Source organism: Peromyscus leucopus, chromosome 10 (assembly GCF_004664715.2).
Source record: "Peromyscus leucopus breed LL Stock chromosome 10, UCI_PerLeu_2.1, whole genome shotgun sequence".
NCBI lineage: Eukaryota > Metazoa > Chordata > Mammalia > Rodentia > Cricetidae > Peromyscus > Peromyscus leucopus.
Window position 1 is genome coordinate 59,113,891 of NC_051071.1, and position 16,873 is coordinate 59,130,763.

Consider the following 16,873-nt stretch of genomic DNA (forward strand, 5'->3'; position numbering starts at 1 on the left):
ATTTTACCACAATTCTCACATGATTAGCATGCATATCAAAATTAAAAAGCCACATCTGAAAAAAAAAAAAGGAAAGTAAAAAAAAAAAAAGGCCACTCCTTCTTCAAGAGGGAGACTACTGAAAAATGTCATTTCAAAAATAAACTTTTCACATTGGGATAGTTAATTGGAGAACAGTCACAAAGATGTTATATAGGGTTCAGTGTGTCATCCCAGCATTTCCCCTGTTAACATGAGTCATGGCATGCCTTTGGTAAGTGATGAACTGGTATCAATACATCATCATTACCTGAAACTCATGTTCTGAAAGCATCCTTCATTTTCACTTTCGTCTCGTGTGGTCCCAGGATGACACCTGGAATACCAATAACAGCCATCATTTAGGCTTCTGTACACTTGACAGTTTCTAGAGACATTCTGTCTTTTGGATGAATTTACCAGTTTTGACAGGCACTGTTCTGGGATTTGGTCAATTGTCCCTTAATTTGGGATTGTCTGGCAAGTGGCTTTATGATGCACAGTTTGTAAATTTGTTGATCTATGGAGGCATCAAAAAAACACTTGTCCAAAAATAAAAAGTTTGAATAAAAAAAAAAATGATTCTTAAGCCTGAACCCCATTTCTACCACCTTCAAAGTATGTGTGCTTCAGCAAGATACGATTTCTCTAAGCCTCGGGGAGAGAAAAAGGCCATTATAGTATTCACTTCATTGAGATACTTTGTGCAAAGATGCACAGAGCATGGCAAAATAAAGTCCTGACATATTAGCTGCTGTTATTGTTATTTTTAATTGTTGTTTTGAAAATAAGAAGCAGCTCTGCCTTTTAAGTAGCTCATGGTCCAGTGGCGGAGACAGATGTGTAATTATAAAATTATCATATTAATTGTAACATTAATGTTGATATTTTTGGGTCTAGGTGATGGCCCAGTTGTTAAAATGTCTGCAATGTGTGCATGAAGACCTGATTTCAAATCTGCCGCATTTAAAAAAAAAAAAAAAAAAAAAAGTGACGTATGCACCTGTAACTTCACTGCTGGGGGGGACAAAGTTGGGCTTCCCTGCACCCTTGGAGCTCATTGGCCAATTGATCCAAACCAATCAGCTCCAGGTTCAGTGAGATACACTATCTCAAAAATTAAAGTGGCTTCTTCTGGCTTCCACTAATGAATACACATATGCATGCATGCATATTCCAACATACACTTATATGAATATGTGCATATCATATAACACACACACGGGGGAGGGGGGGTACTTGTTCCAAATTTGGTTTGACATTCAGGCAGCCACGTAGTTCTGGAGATGAATTTTGCACCAATGTAACTTGGCGTATTAAAGGCAGGACCTCAGACATTCCTGGAATGTATGCAATGTATGGAGAATTAGTTCAGAGCAGAGGTTTGGGTATCAGTTGTATGTGGATGATGTGGTTGGAGGAAGCTTGGCTGTTTACAAGTAGGTGAAAGATGGGATGCCAGGGATGGTTGAGAAATCAGTTTGTTGTGAATGGTTTGAAGGAACATGTACAGATGATGTGTGGAAGGAAGCACTTTGAATATGCTGTGTTTGGCCTTATGTGGGCCCTCTGGAGAGCACATTATAAATTACGATAAGCTAATTTTTCCATAGTCTTAGACCTACTTCTTTCAGATATCAAACCAACGCAAATAGTAGGCTGTAAACAGATTTTGGAATATTTGAGAAGGAAATGGCAAAAGAAGACATCAGAGATGAAGTAAGGAAAAGAAATAAGAGATAATTTGTTTAATGCAGGACCTACCTTTAGACATAGAGAATAATGACAGACTATGTTTCCTGTGTGAGTCAGAAAACGAGTTCCTGGCCCATTCTGAGACCTTCAAAGAACCAAAGCAGAAGCTACTCTATGAGAAAGATTTATCATTCTTATTATCTTTATCATAATTTGGGTATATTTTGCTTATTGATATGATACAAAGCTTGTCTTTTCACAACCATCTTTGATATAATTTTCTCTGGGCCTGGAAGTTTAGTTCCAGTGGCTCTGTTTTCTGAATCACACTGTAATATTCTTGACCTATATGTTTCTGGAATTTTCCATGAAATGAGTAAAGGTCGAGTCATTCATCTGTTACATTCCATTATCGAAGTTCTACTTATTGAGCAAGTTTGTCCTACAGTAATGTATGAAGCGTATGGAGTAATAGCTACAGTCATAGCTGAGCTACTTGATGATATACTAATTACACAACCATGTGATCCTTATTCCCCCAATGATGGCTCAGAGGAATTAATGAACTCATTAATGTGGGTTTTGAGGCATTTTAGTTGTTTTTAAAATGTCATCTCATTACCAATAAATATCTTGAAATAGTCAAAGTTTTATTAATCTCACCATTATTTCCTATAATATATTGATGTCTAACCACTGAGTGCCAGTAGCCATTGCCAAAAGTTCCACAGAGAATCTCTTCACCCACACACACACACACAAAAAAAAAAAAATACAAAAAACAAAACCAAAAAAACCCAACTCAACTTCTTATAACTGTTTAGAATTAAGGAGCCATGATGTGGGGATATGAGTATTGGCTTTAGAGGCAAGAAGACTAAATTTAAATCCCAACTCTACCTCTAGTCAGCTGTTTAGCCATAATTGGAATATTTAATCCCTCTCTTTAGTTTCCTTAGCTGCAGAAGGAACAATAGTTCCTTTCAGATAGAAGTATTTTGAAGATGAAAATGAATGTATGACTTTTGATGAAAAAAATGCTTTAATAACTGTAAAATTCCTACCCATAACTTTCCCTTAACACTATAGATGATACTTCATTTATGTACCTATTCATCCATTATTCATTTACCAAATACTTGTTTAAGATAAAAAATACACAGGCTCACAGAAATTTGACAGGGGAGATTGACGTGTGTTAAAATTGGCCACACTCATTCATATGGCTATATTTAGAAACTCTATAGCATTAGGTCACAAAATCTTGGCTATAGCATCCAATAAATCTGGTCTTAAGACCAATATAGTCTGTTTTTGTGAAATGACAAATTAATAAAGTCTATTTCTTTAGTTATGAAATGGAGGTTGAGCTGGGCAGAGGTGGCTCATGCCTTTAATCCCATCACTCAGGGGACAGAGGCAGGCAGATCTCTGTGAGTTCAAGGCCAGCCTGGTCTACAGAGCTAGTTCCAGGACAGCTAGCACTACATAGAAAAACCCTATCTTGAAAAACAAATAAAATAATAAGATAAAATGGGGGGGTTAATAGTCATAATGATTCAGTGAAGCAAAGGTGTAGTGCACAATATCATTCAGCCCATGAAAACTGTAAATGTCCAGTGAATGGTTTGGATGTGATCTGATGTGCTCATCTACATTAGAGAGCTTCAGAAAGAGTGAATGTTTATTGAAAGCCACTTAAGTCATGTTTATAATCTTAGCACTTTGGAAGGAGAGGTAGGATGATCAGGAGTTCAAGGCCATCCTTGGCTGCATGATGAATATCCTGGGCTTAATGAGACTCTATCTCAACAAACAACAGAAAGGGAGGGAAAAAAAAAAAAAGAAAAACAAGCTACCATATTTATTCTTAGACATTCCGTTCCCTTAAAAATATGGCAAAATTATTACAATAAGTAGAACGTGAAAACACTTTATAAAACAATTTGCCCCAATCTATATCTTATTCAGTAGCTGGACTTAGGCTGAGTAGGCACAACCACCAACACAACAAGCGTGTTCTCACTGTCTGTTCCTCCGACACAGTTTTAATAATAAGTGAGAACAACAATGTAGCTCTCACAGAGCTTCTATGGGAGAACGTCATCAAGAATGCATAAATAGATAAGTCATGATCAGGACCTGGTTGAGAATCAGAATAAAATGGCGTGGCATATAAGGATTGGATGGCTACTTTGGACTGTATGCCTAGGCATGACCTTTTAAAGTGGGACATTAGAGTCTAACATTTGAATGACAGAATCTTGGTGTTCAAGGGCATAGGATTCCAGGTCCAATGGAGCAGCTCCTCTACAGGCCTTCATGCTGTAGAGAGCTCACATTTTCAAAGTAAGTAAATAAGGCCTGTGAGTCTGAGTTAGATTAAGGAGGTAAAGCAGTGGTTCTCAATCTTCCTAATGCTGTGACCCTTTAATATAGCTTCTTCTGTTGCGGTGACCCCCCAAACCTTAAAATTATTTACATTGCTACTTCATAACTAATTTTGTTACTGTAATGAATCGTCATTTAATACCTGTGTTTTCTGATGGGCCTTTGAGGGGTTGTGACCCACAGGTTGAGAACTGCAGGTGTAGAAGAAAGAGAGAGGTAAAGGTCATATTGGGTATTTAGGGCAGGATGAAGAATGCAGTTTATTCTGAGGGGATCCTGAGGCCATTGGGAAGTTTTTGTTTTGTTTTTTACTGGAAGTGATCTCATCTGCTACCATTTGAGAAATGGATTTCAGAGGGACCAAGAGACTAGTTTTGAGGTGTTGCACTGATTCACTGGAAAGACGATGGCAGCCTGACCAAGGCAATAGAAGTAGGGAGGAGTCTGGACACTCGGGATAGAGTTGATGTGCGATGGGCATGTGCTGGCGAGCCCCTGGGTATGAGGAAGAAGTCATTTCTTTGTGATTCGGTGTATTTGCTGTAAATGTGAGAATAAGATGCTAGCCAGCAGCAGTAATAGCTTGGATTGTGTAAGGCCCAATGCATAGTGAACAAATGTGCTGTCAAGAATGGGTTGCTCAAGGTTTTGGTTACCATATAGACAAGACAGTGTTGCACAAAGGTGAGGAGGAAGAGTAAAGAAAAGGTTGAGGAGGAAGAGGAAATAGCTCAGCTGTTACCGGGTGGAATTTAAGATTACAGTTATTTAACTGCTCATTTATTCCTCCAGCATTTCTATCAGCTACTGCATTGGACTCTCGGGACATATTAACAGCACATGAGTTTCTCTGACCATTTTAAGGTGTATGTTTTATGGGGTGAGATGAAAAGAAAAACAAAAATGTGGAGTAGGCAGTAATGGCAAGATTAGAGGCAAGAGTAAATAATGGGGCCCTGCCTGAGAAACCTTCACTGTTAAGAAGGATGGACTCGAGGGAAGTCAAGGCATGAACCATCCCACTATCCACCTTCTAGAAGAGCCTTATGACAGCCAACTGCAAGTGTCGTGTGGAGAGGAGAATACATGAGTGTGGATTCCAGTGAGAGGCTAGAGTTGAAGATACAGGTTGTTTTAGTTAGGGATACTATTGCTGTGATAAAACATCATGACCAAAGGAACTCGGGAAGGAAAGGGTTCATTCAGCTGTGGTTCCACATCACAGTTCATTATCAAAGGAAGTCATGACAGAAACTCAAGCAGAGCATGGACCCGGAGGCAGGAGCTGATGCAGAAGCCATGGAAGAGCTCTGCTTACTGACTTGCTCAGGCTGCTTTCTTATAGAACCCAGGACCACTAGCCCAGGGAGGGCACCACCCATAATGGGCTGGGCCCTTCCCTACCAATTACTAATTAAGAAAATGCTCTCCAGGCTTGCCTACAGCCCAATCTTATAGAGGTATTCTCTCAATTGGGGTTCACTTCTCTCTGGTGGCTCCAGCTTGTGTCAAGTTGACATAGAACTAACCAGTCCACAGGTTTGTAGGCTATGCATGTAAACATTCTGTTTCAAAGATCAGACCATATGAGAATACCAAGAAGTGTGTAGATGGAGAAGAGCAGGCAGTCCTGCATCTTGCCAATAACTGAGAGATGAGAAGAAAGGTAACTGGAGACAGGATATAACACACTGTCTTAGGGATTCTATTGCTGTGAAGAGACACCATGACCGCAGCAACCCTTACAAAGGAAAACATTTAATTGGCATGGCTTACAGTTCAGAGGTTCAGTCCATTATCATCATGGTGGTGCATGGTAGTGTGCAGGCAGACATGGTGCTGGAGAGGTAGCTGAGAGTCCTACCTCTTGCAGGCAACAGGAAGTGGTCTGTGACACTGAGTGAAACTTAAGGAAAAAATACCTCAGTGCTCTCCCCACAGTGACACACTTCATCTAGCAAGACCATACCTACACCAACAAAGTCATACCTCCCAATAGTGCCACTCCCTATGAGCTTATGGGGGCCAATTACATTCATACTACCATGCATGCATACTTGACTAGATGCTTGAGTCTCTAAGTTCAACACCGAACACAACAAAAAGACAACAAACTGTACCTAGGGGATGGGGGACAGTTTAGTCTCTAAAACCCTCGGCTTGCAAGCATGAGGACCTGAGTTTAATGCCCAGAACCCACATTACAAAGACTAGCCATGGTGGTGTCCACTTGTAATCCCACCACTGAGGAGGTGGAGACAGGCAGATTCTGGAGCTTGCTGGCCAGGCATTCTACCTTCCATGGTGAGTCCTAAGCCAATGAGGGTCCCTGTCTCAAAACACAAAGGAAAAATACAAAACAAAAACAATGAATCTTGAGAAACAATGTCCAAGGTTCTCTGTCCTTCACATACATGTACACACATATATACCCCTACACACCCACATATGAGTGAAACACACACACACTCAAATAAAATAAAATAAAATAAACATGTATGAAAGACAGCTGGGAAAACTAAACAGCTAATGCCACCAGTGTGAAGAGAAAACAGGTAAGGATGATGCTAGAAGCCCAAAGAGTTAGTTCTAGAAGGAGTTCAAATGAGATAAGAGCACACATACACATGTATATATGTATACATACATGATCATTGGCCTGGCAAGATGGAGCTTCTAGGTGACATGTGTAAATATATACATACATGTGATCACTGGGCTTGGCAAGATGGAGCTTCTAGGTGATCTTGAGAAGAGATCAATGAAGAGTTAGGACAGAAAGTCCTGAGATTGGTTGAGGAGAGATTGGTGTGCGTGAAAGACAAATGTGAAAAGAAAGTCCTTGAGGCCCCAGAGGGCAGGATCCAGATCACAAGTGAAGGGCTTGGCGCTGGAAACAGGGAAGACTGAGTTCTGCATCACAGTAGGAGAGCAGACAAAGAGTGTGGGTAGAGCTGTACACAAGATGCTAGACCTAAAGATGCAAGAGGAAGGGACTTCCTAATCCATTGTGTCTTCATTTCCCAGTAAAGAAGGGGGTACATTTATTGACTATGGATTCTCATGGGGAGAATTTGGAGGACAGGACAGGAAAGAGATGGTGTAAATAGCCCAGGAACCACCTTCTGTACTCAACTGGCAACTCCTTCTCAGAGGGTGACTCTGTGTGAATTCTCTCCTACAGCCAAGAGACTCGAGTCCTATCAGGAGGCCGTCTTTGAAGAGGACGAATGCACAGACACCCTCAGTGGCTCCCTCAGCAACATGGCAAAACCCAGAGCCCACGGCTGCAGGACAGTTCACAGGGGGCCTTTGGGGAGCAAATCCTCGACTCACCTCTCCGGGAGCACTCCTGCCCTAGGAAGTGGAGAAGGATCCGGGGAGGTGCCTCACTCCAGACAGGCTGCCTTCAGTAGCCCCATTGTAAGTGTCAAGACATCATCACATCCTGAACAGAAGAGCCCCTGCCTGGTTCTGATGGCCCAGACAACACTGCTTTTCTTTGTCTAGGAAAGAGGTGACATCATGACAGCTCAGCATGATGGTGACACATAATAAGTTTAAAAAAATATAATACAAATTGGAGATTTGTTACATAATTCAGTGTTGAAAAGTCGGGTACCATTTCTGAAAAATGTAATATTTCTGGTCAGGGCTGGTCATATCAGAACCCGAAGAAGGCTACCTTGACTTAAGATTAATAGCTGACTCTATGAAGCACCAAGACTTAACCAGAATTATCTTGGAGACAGGTATGTGTGTCTAATTAATAGGTCTTTTGGTGTTTTTTTATCACTGTGTAGTCATCCTCTGCATTCTATCTAAAGCCACTGGACAGTTTGTTTGGCACATCCAATCCTCAGAACTGCTGGATGAAGGAGTCTGTGTAGAGGAAAAGTCACCCGTGTGTGGCCTTTGTGTGTTTCCTTCGGGTGTATGGTGTTTGGGAGTCAGAGGAGTCCAAGAGAAGGCTTGTATGTCCCCAAAAACCACAGTAACGTGTGTGTAAGAGTGACAAGTCCCTGGAACTAAACTATCAAACTCATCTTATAGAAATGACATCAAACCTAGGAGAGGAGCTCTAGAGAGGAGTCGGGACAGCTTTCCAGCTGCCTGTTCAGCTCTGCCTCCCGCCAGAGCATCGTTTTCCATTGTTAAACCCTGGGTGTTTGGAGGTTTGCAGAAACGATGAAGTAGCTTCCTGTTACTGTTGATTCTAAAACAGGTAACGTTTAAACTATGCTGAAGCCATACAAAACCTTCAGCAAACAGGGAGGAGAGCAAAGAGCAAAGTCTAGCCAGATTTTGCATGTTTAACATGGATCTAAATAGGGGAGAAAAAATAACCAAAGACAGAAAAGCCTGAAATAGAATTCCTTCAGCCAAGTAGGAAGTGTGAGTCCTGATACTGAACGTAAACCTGGAAATGATGGGGTGTTATCACACAGGGTGAACAGCAAAGCTGTGACTCCCACTATGAAACTACCGAGGCTTTGCTGACAGTGTAGAAAAGAATGGTTCTCAATCTATGGGTTGTGACCCCCAACATCCTTTTCACAGTGGTCATAGATCAGATATCCTGCATATCAGATATTTATGTTATGATTCATAACTAGCAAAATTATAGTTATGAAGCAGCAGCAAAGTAATTTTATGGTTGGGAGTCACTACAAAATAAGGAACTGTGTAAAGGGTCCCAGCATTAGGAAGGTTGAGAACCACTGGGGTATGAGCTGTTTGTGTCCTTCTGCGTATTCTGTGATCTAATTATGAGTGGAAATGTTCTCTAAATATTAACCAGATGCCGGACTAAGGCCGCATGGGAGCTATATGCATTGATTTTCCATGGGTAATGACTCTAGTTCATTTGTTTCTCTACCCTTCCTGTATAGAATAGAATAGAAGGCCAGGAAGAGTTTGATAGTAGTATACAATAAACTTGGGTTGCTTATCATGTACCATGTACTGGGTTAGAGATTTCAAGATCGGCAGACTGTGGTCCTTGCCTTAAAGAGACTTCCAAACCCTGGGGAGTTAGAGCTATTTCAACTAAACAGGCATGGTTTCCTGCAAGATGGGAACAGTTGTCCAGCACAGCAAGAGAACTATGTTAACCTTGTAGAACAAGGCCCCAGTGAGGATGGTTCTGGTCTTGGGGAAATAATTATGGATATAGTCATTTAGATTTAAAAAACTGCAAGTAACAATTCTGCACCCTCTCCTTGACTCAAGAACTGGCTTAGTCATGAGGGATTAAGTTATTTCGTCAAAACCATCAAAACACTCTTGTTTCCCGAGCTTCGTTTGGCTGTCTCCTTACATCTTCCTGTGGGCTCTTCCTTTATTTGTATTCTTTTCTGGTGATTTCAGTGTCTTCTGTGGTCCCAAGTAGCTATAGAGACCCAGCTTCATGTTGACAGTTCTGATCTGCAGAGTTTCGCTGACAGGAGCATCTCTTTCATGACTGCATGAATACGCACGCAGTTCCTTTACCGGCTTTAGAATTGCTCTCCCCGCCTCCATCCCAGACCAGGATTTCAGCTTTGTAGTCGTCTACTTGCTGAATTCAGATGGAATTTTAAGAGTACTTTGTGACAACTGATAGCATGCGAATTTTAAACATGTCATGACCCTGGTAACCTGAAAGATGAGTATTCACCACTTGAAAGGAAGGAAAGAAGAAAGGCAGGCAGGCAAAGGAATGGGTGCCGAGTAAGCTTCCTTCCCTGGGCCAGCCGTCAGCAGAGTGGAAGTGAGACATGAGCCTAGGGCGTGTGATGACCAGCATTACTCTTCTCTCATTAAACCTGTGATCACTCTCACCAAATGCAGAGACTCTGGTCATGGCATCTCAGTTTTCTCCTTGCTTTTGAAATAAAATTCCTGGCTTTGCGCAGTGGCAGTATTGTAGCCAACGAGGTTTATCTGAGGCGTGATTATTGCTAATGAGATAAAATTCCTGACAAGAGCAACATAGAGTTTGAGAGGATACAGGCCGTCCTGGCACGGGAAGCCTGAGGCAGCGGGATCATACTGTACCCACAGTCAGGAAGCAGAGCAACAAAAGCTGATGCCCAGCTAGCCTTCTCTGCCACCCTTGTTCTGTGGAGGACCACGTGGAAAGGGGCCACCCACCCACATTTCTAATTGGTCTTCCCTCTTTAATGAAACCTCCCTGGAAAAACCCTCACAGACACACCCAGGGATTTTTTTTTTTTTTTTTTTTTTTTTTTTTAACTAATTCTAAGTCCAGTCAAGCTGACAATGAAAGTGAACCATGACATGACCATGTGAGGACATGACCATGTGAGGACAGTGTCACAGTCCTTGTAGCACTCTCTACTGCCAGTCACCTCTCTGGCTTCCCTGTAGTCAGTGTGCTGTGCTTGGCAGCATCCAAGACTCCCTGCAACACAGTGCTGCTTCGGGGGACCGTGATTCCAAACAGTACTCTCTTCAGCAGACTAAACGATGCCATGTGAAAATCAGACTTCTACTACGACACATTTGTGAAAACTAGTACTCTCCAATGAGTCTGAGATGCACTGTGCTAGATGAAACAGGGCTCCTGCACCCCACTCTAGTGACAGAACTTCTTAAAGTAAATCCTTACCAGGACTTCTTAAGAGGAGGTCATCGTTGCTGTAAATAAATACGTAGGCTATGAAATGTCAGTTAGTCTCTTAGCCTGCTTATAATGTTTTTTACAGAAAGTTGTTTTTATGATATTAATGAATTGAGCAAAAAAAAGTTTTGTTTAATACTGTGGTATAGATTAAATCTCACTTTTTAAATAATTGGTGTCCATCAGTTGTTGAATAAAATACAGCTATGGTAGAATTCTAAGTACAATAAAATATGTGCCTAGCATTATGTATTTCAAAGTGAGAAATAGCCTTTCAACCAGATTTTGGGAGAAGGTGATGTTTCTATCGTCTGTTTAACTGAAAGGCCAAAATAGTCATCATTAATAATATATAATCTGGATTTTCCTTTTATTTATATGTGCTTCATTTTATTGTTTTATTTCCCAAGACATCATATGCACTAGTCTTTTAAACATTATGTTTACTGGGCTGGTGAGATAACTCAGTGGATTAAGGCACTTGCTGCCAAGCCTGAGAGCTCAGATTTGACCTCCGGAACCCATATGGTGGAAGGAGAAAACCAGCTTCCTTAAATTGTTCTCTGATCTCCATATGTGTTATAGTACATGCATGAGTATGCACATGCACACACACATACACACACACACACACACACACACACACACAAATAAATAAATGTAGAAAAAAATTAAAATCCAGTTTACCATCTCATGCTTCATTAGATACCCACTGTAGAAGCTCCTTATGTCAATAACAACACTTGGTCATATTGCCTCTTCAGGAAACAGACGTGGTACCAGATACCAGACTTTTGGACAAATTTAGCCAGATTACCCCTCAGCTCTTCACCCCACTGGATGGTGCCACGCAGAGTCCACCCCTGGAGATTTTGTACATCCTGGACTTCTTCATCGCACTGGCAATCTGCAATACCGTGGTGGTTTCTGCCCCTAACCAGCCTCGGCAAAAGGTAAACTCTAATGCACACAAGGGTTTTCTCAGCAGCGGACGACGTGGAGTTTACATGGATCTGTAGTGGTTTTGCTATGTGATGATAATAAATAACAGCAGCAGCAGCAAAAACAGCAGGTGTAAACCGTTTGCTCAGGACTTGTTCTTGGTCCTGCACTTACCGAGTTCTAAGAGATTTGCTGGTACTAATGTGTTAGCCCTCTCAAAGAGCTAGGCACTCTGGTTCTGTTCTTTCCCATCTTAAAGATGCTTTGGAAGGATTTCGCCAGGGTTGTGAAACCAGTGTGGGGTGGGGTGGGGCTGAGAGTGGGGGTTGAACAGCGGGACTCTGAGCTTACCCTGTTTTTTGCCAAGGAGAGGATAGCTCACAAGAACTTCCGCTTTGCCTTCGCTGCCTTACTAAATTGAAGCTGTCTGTGACACTTCTGAGACCTCCAACATCATCTACACGACCTCCAACAAAATCGGAGGCATTAGTTTAATGGGTGTGACTGTGACAAACTTCCTTCATGTACCAGCTAGGTTTATTTTAACTCAGTCTACCCACTATCCAGTAGGAGTATGATGTGCCAGGAATCAGCAGTTTCTCTGTATGCTTGCAGCTCAGAGCTCATGGAAAACTCATTTCCACTTAAGAAGGAAAACGTTGTAGAGCTTGGTGATCTAGCGTGGTGTGCTAGCCTCATGGTGTATCTTGCTTTTCCCACATATCCACTTAAAATTCAATTTACAGCAAAACCCAATTAAATTTTAATTTTCCAACTGATCATTTTCTTTTGGCAACTTCAGAGGTGGGAACTTGAACATAAAAGTAATTCACTTCCAATTAAGCTGCACCTGATCAGAGACTGTATTTTACAAGGTGCTGCCTGGGAAGGTGCTCTGGAAAAAGTGATTATGTAATTAGAGAATAAATGATGGGATTAATAAAAGTTGTACTACACAATGTTTTGCACTTGTTTTCAAAGTTGGTAACTTTCAGTGTTTTCTTTCTACAAAGTATGGTTGATGTATTCCTAAAGGATGTAACGCTTTACTGTTTGGAACAAAATCTTTTGGAGGCATAAAGAGCCCCTGCTTCTCCCAGATTCTTAGGGCATTGAGAGAAAGGAAACATACTGTGAGAAACAGAGACTTCACCATGCAGATGCATGCTTTTACCTCTGAGTCACTGGTGACGTCACAGATTGACCAGCAAGAGCCCTTCAGATGGTTATAAAGTTAGTTTCTGAAGAAACTATGTAAATTCTTCATATGCTTCTGAAATAATAAATTCTCAAATCCATTGGGTGGTCTTTTATGATAGGCATAAAACTATAAGGCCAATCACTGATATTAAAAGCATGAAAGGAGATACGGAGCAAATAAGAACAAATTGTGTACTAGTAGAATTAAAGTCACATGACGATGTGGATAAGTTCCCCTTTAACTGACTTTCATTTTCTGGCCTGTTTTGTTGTAAAGGTCAAAATCACAGCCTTTTCTAGACTCTGAAAAGAGAAAAGAAAAATGCATTCTGTTAGCCCTTCGCTTGATTTCCTCCTGTGGTCTTGGTGATGTGTGCTCATATGTATTTGTCCTTCTATTTTTTCTGGACTTTTCCTGTAAGACTCCAAAAGCATTGAACTTTTCTGGTAATATGTTCGTGCTCTCTACAAGCTTCACCTTAAAATAAATTTCAAAAAGATGTTTTTTGTTTTGATATTGAATATTTAATTGATTTGAATTCTTAGTTTAATGGTGACTGATTATTTCATAGTTGATTCTTTGAGACAGGGTCTCATTATGTAGCCCAGCTTGGCTTTGAATTTGGGCTCCTCCTGCATTTTAAGAGCTGAGATTATGTGCAAGCACTACCATGCCTGGTTCAATTTGCTTTTAATTGCCATTGCTAGGCTGTGTCAATGAAGATTATAGATTTTATACATGTAGGGTTATTTCTTTAGAAACAATTCTATAAGGAAGTCCAATATTAGCATTTTGAATCCTTTGTTTTCAATTGTTGATATCTTCCTAAATAGTTAGAGAGATGTATTATGCCATCACATCCTTTTTTTCTAGTGGCTTTGAGTCTTCCTGTTTGCTATGAAGTTTCTAGGGACAAAGCAGACTGACAGTTAAGACAGTGCTAACTCTTTCATATCTCATGTTTTCCCCCAGCTGACTTTAGAGTTGTAATGACCTAATTTTGGGCATGTTATTGAGACCTCTCTCATTGTCTTTCCTAGATTGGACTCTCCTCGCTGAGTGGAATGCCCATCAAGTCCTTGGAAGAGATTAAAAACATCTTCCAGAAATTGTCTGTCCGGAGATCAAGTTCGCCGTCCCTTGCCGGTGGGAAGGACCCGACTTCTGGGGCTCCCTGTGCCTTTGTGAGCAGAATCTCTTTCTTTAGTCGAACAAAACTGTCTCCTCCTGTGGAGGATGAGTCTTCCCAGATGGGTGAGAGCCCTCAGGCCAGTAACTCAGCTTGCTGTACAGAAACTGAGGCACAGAACAGTGCTGTAGGGCTCACCATTGGGTCAGCTGAAGCCCTAGATGGACCACCGCCCTTGGCTTCCAACCTGTGTTATGAAGCAGAGAGTCCTGATGAAGCAGCCTTGGTGTACGCCGCCAGGGCTTACCATTGCACTTTACAGTCTCGGACCCCAGAGCAGGTCATGGTGGACTTTGCTGCTTTGGGCTCATTAACATTTCAACTCTTACACATCCTTCCTTTTGACTCGGTAAGGAAAAGAATGTCGGTCGTGGTCCGGCATCCTCTTTCCAAACAAGTCGTGGTGTATACAAAGGGTGCTGATTCTGTGATCATGGAGCTGCTGTCCGTGGCTTCCCCAGGTAGGTGGTTGCCATGGTGGTGATCAGAAGGGCTGGGGATTCAGCCTCCACTCCCTAGTGTTTTGGTAAAGGCTATGAAGTCACACTTGAAAAGGAAAAATGCTGCCTAGGATTGGGTGGGAAGGCAGAGGGGCTCTGAAGCTCAGAGACCATGGTTTGTTTCCATCTGAAATCCATCATTAGCTGTGCCTCTGCATAGTTACCTGTTTGGGAAAATGGACATCAGAATACCTTTGTATGGGTTCCTGAGAGGCTTAATGTCACTCTGTGTGAAATGCAGGAAGAGCCTTTTGCCTAGCAAGGGAAGGGTGCCCCGAGAGGATAGGTAGGGCTGACCCATTATGGCAGCCTTTGTATCAAAGCTTTAGTACTTCCTCTGCCCAGGGGGAGAGAATCAAAGTCAAGAATTATGCTGCTGTCTTCCTTCCCTAGACACAGTTGAGATTCAAAGCTAAAATGCCTTTTGTTTATTATGGATTAAACTGTCATATTTCAAAGGGGAAAAAAAAGTCTAATTGGGCAGGCTGGCAGGAATAATGATTTTCTGTTCATGATTTCAGATGGGACAAATCTGGAAAAACAACAGATGATAATAAGGGAGAAAACACAGAGCCACCTGGACGAGTATGCCAAACGTGGGCTGCGTACTTTGTGTATCGCCAAAAAGGTGAGAATGTTGAGGGTGCCCCAGTCTGAGTGGGTAGCCGAGTGCAACCCCAATCCAGGTACCAAGGAGGTTCCTCAGACTGGGGTCCTTGTACATAGCCTCTCCATGCTGTATGTGACTGGGTTAGGTTTCTGTCCCCAAAGGTTTTTTTTTTGTTTGTTTGTTTTTTTTTGTTGTTGTTGTTGTTTTTGGCAGGTGCCTAAGTGTTCTATCCTCAGAATTCTCACATATTACATACAAGTGGCTTTGTATGCAAACAGTTGTTTCTCGGGAAGTAAAAATCCCAACATCTTACTACCTTCCCCCCAGAACCTTGTGTATAATGTCCCCCATTTGTTAGCATTAAATGTTGTTTGAAAAAAAAAATGACCAGAGAGCAGCTTTCATTTTTTTCTCTCATGAAGTCTTGGGAGTTTTATTTTGTCTTGTTTTCTTATGTGCCCATAAATTGATCTTTAAATCCAAGTTAACTTGCCAGGTTTTTAATCCCAGTTTGGATTATTCTTTACCGAAAGCAGTCCTTGAGACATGGCCTGTCCTTTCTAAATGAAAGTGTAGAGCCCCAGAAGTGATTTGGGGACTGTTATTGCCCAAACCTCTCACTAACTACCCATGTTCTAGGTCTTAGTTGTTGTGGGAGGCAAAGTGGGACCAACTGTGTTGGGGACCTCCAAGAAACCCAGTCAACCAGCTGCATGAAGGAGCAAATGCCTCCATGATGTAATTATAGGGGAGTGGGGAGTTCATAGTTGAATCAACTCTGCCTTCTCATTGAATATGTTCCAATAGATGTTATATCTTCCCAAATCAAATTACCTGCCAGGCAAAAATGAGTGTATAAGAGAAAAATTGCTCAGCCCTCTCCACTTGATGTCCCTGCTTATAAGACCTGAAATACAGATTCATCCATGATGGCAGGTGAAAACAGGAAGACATTGGTTCCTTTTTCCAGAAGTTGTTTAAGTTCTGTTAGAACCAAGACCTTCTTACATTTCCTATAGGGCACCTCTCCTTTTACCTTCTCAGAAGCTTAACCATGTGAACGAGTCTTCAAAGACCTCTGAGGTGCTGTTGGCTGTGGCATCCCTCAGATGAGCAATCGTGAGGACATTTTCTTAGCTGCACCATTAGAATGCTCCCAGATTTAACCACCAACAGGAGCCCTGTTCCACCTCCTTCTATCCTGGATTAATTAAATAGGTTAACCCCCTTTCACTAAAGATAACGCTTAAAATTTCCTGAGATAAACAAGCTGTGATGTCTCTCTATCAGCAGGTTCGCATTCACTTGAGCAGAGTTTGGGAATCTTGCGAACCTGTGGTGAAGGAGTATAGGTCAGAGACAAGTGTGCCCTGAGGGTGAAATTTATGAAGGAAGTTGTTGCCATGGAACTTTGTCCCCAGTCAGCCCTGGCAGGATATTACAAGGTTAAATAGCCCGCTTCCTAGCCTCTTTTCTTCCTCTCTTAGGTCATGAGTGACGCTGAATATGCAGAATGGCTGAGGAATCACTTTCTGGCTGAAACCAGCATTGATAATAGGGAAGAACTGCTAGTTGAGTCTGCCATGAGACTAGAGAACAAGCTCACATTACTTGGTAGGTAAATGGTGCTGTGTTGCCTGAACAGATTTTGTCTCTAAATCCATTCTTCTCCAGTCCTCTTTAGCCATGTGGATGTAGGAAG

The 16,873-nt window shown here is 41.7% G+C and overlaps 1 protein-coding gene across 3 annotated transcripts in view; it reads left to right on the plus strand.

Moving 5' to 3' along the window:
- Atp10d (ATPase phospholipid transporting 10D (putative)) overlaps positions 1-16,873 on the plus strand; it is a 90,034-nt gene that overhangs the window by 42,986 nt on the left and 30,175 nt on the right. For all 3 annotated transcript variants that reach the window (XM_028861409.2, XM_037209083.1, XM_037209084.1), the window contains exons 10-14: positions 7,289-7,527; positions 11,494-11,682; positions 13,913-14,522; positions 15,083-15,189; positions 16,659-16,785. In XM_028861409.2, the coding sequence (XP_028717242.1) occupies positions 7,289-7,527; positions 11,494-11,682; positions 13,913-14,522; positions 15,083-15,189; positions 16,659-16,785 (1,272 nt within the window). The remainder of the gene's footprint in view (positions 1-7,288; positions 7,528-11,493; positions 11,683-13,912; positions 14,523-15,082; positions 15,190-16,658; positions 16,786-16,873) is intronic.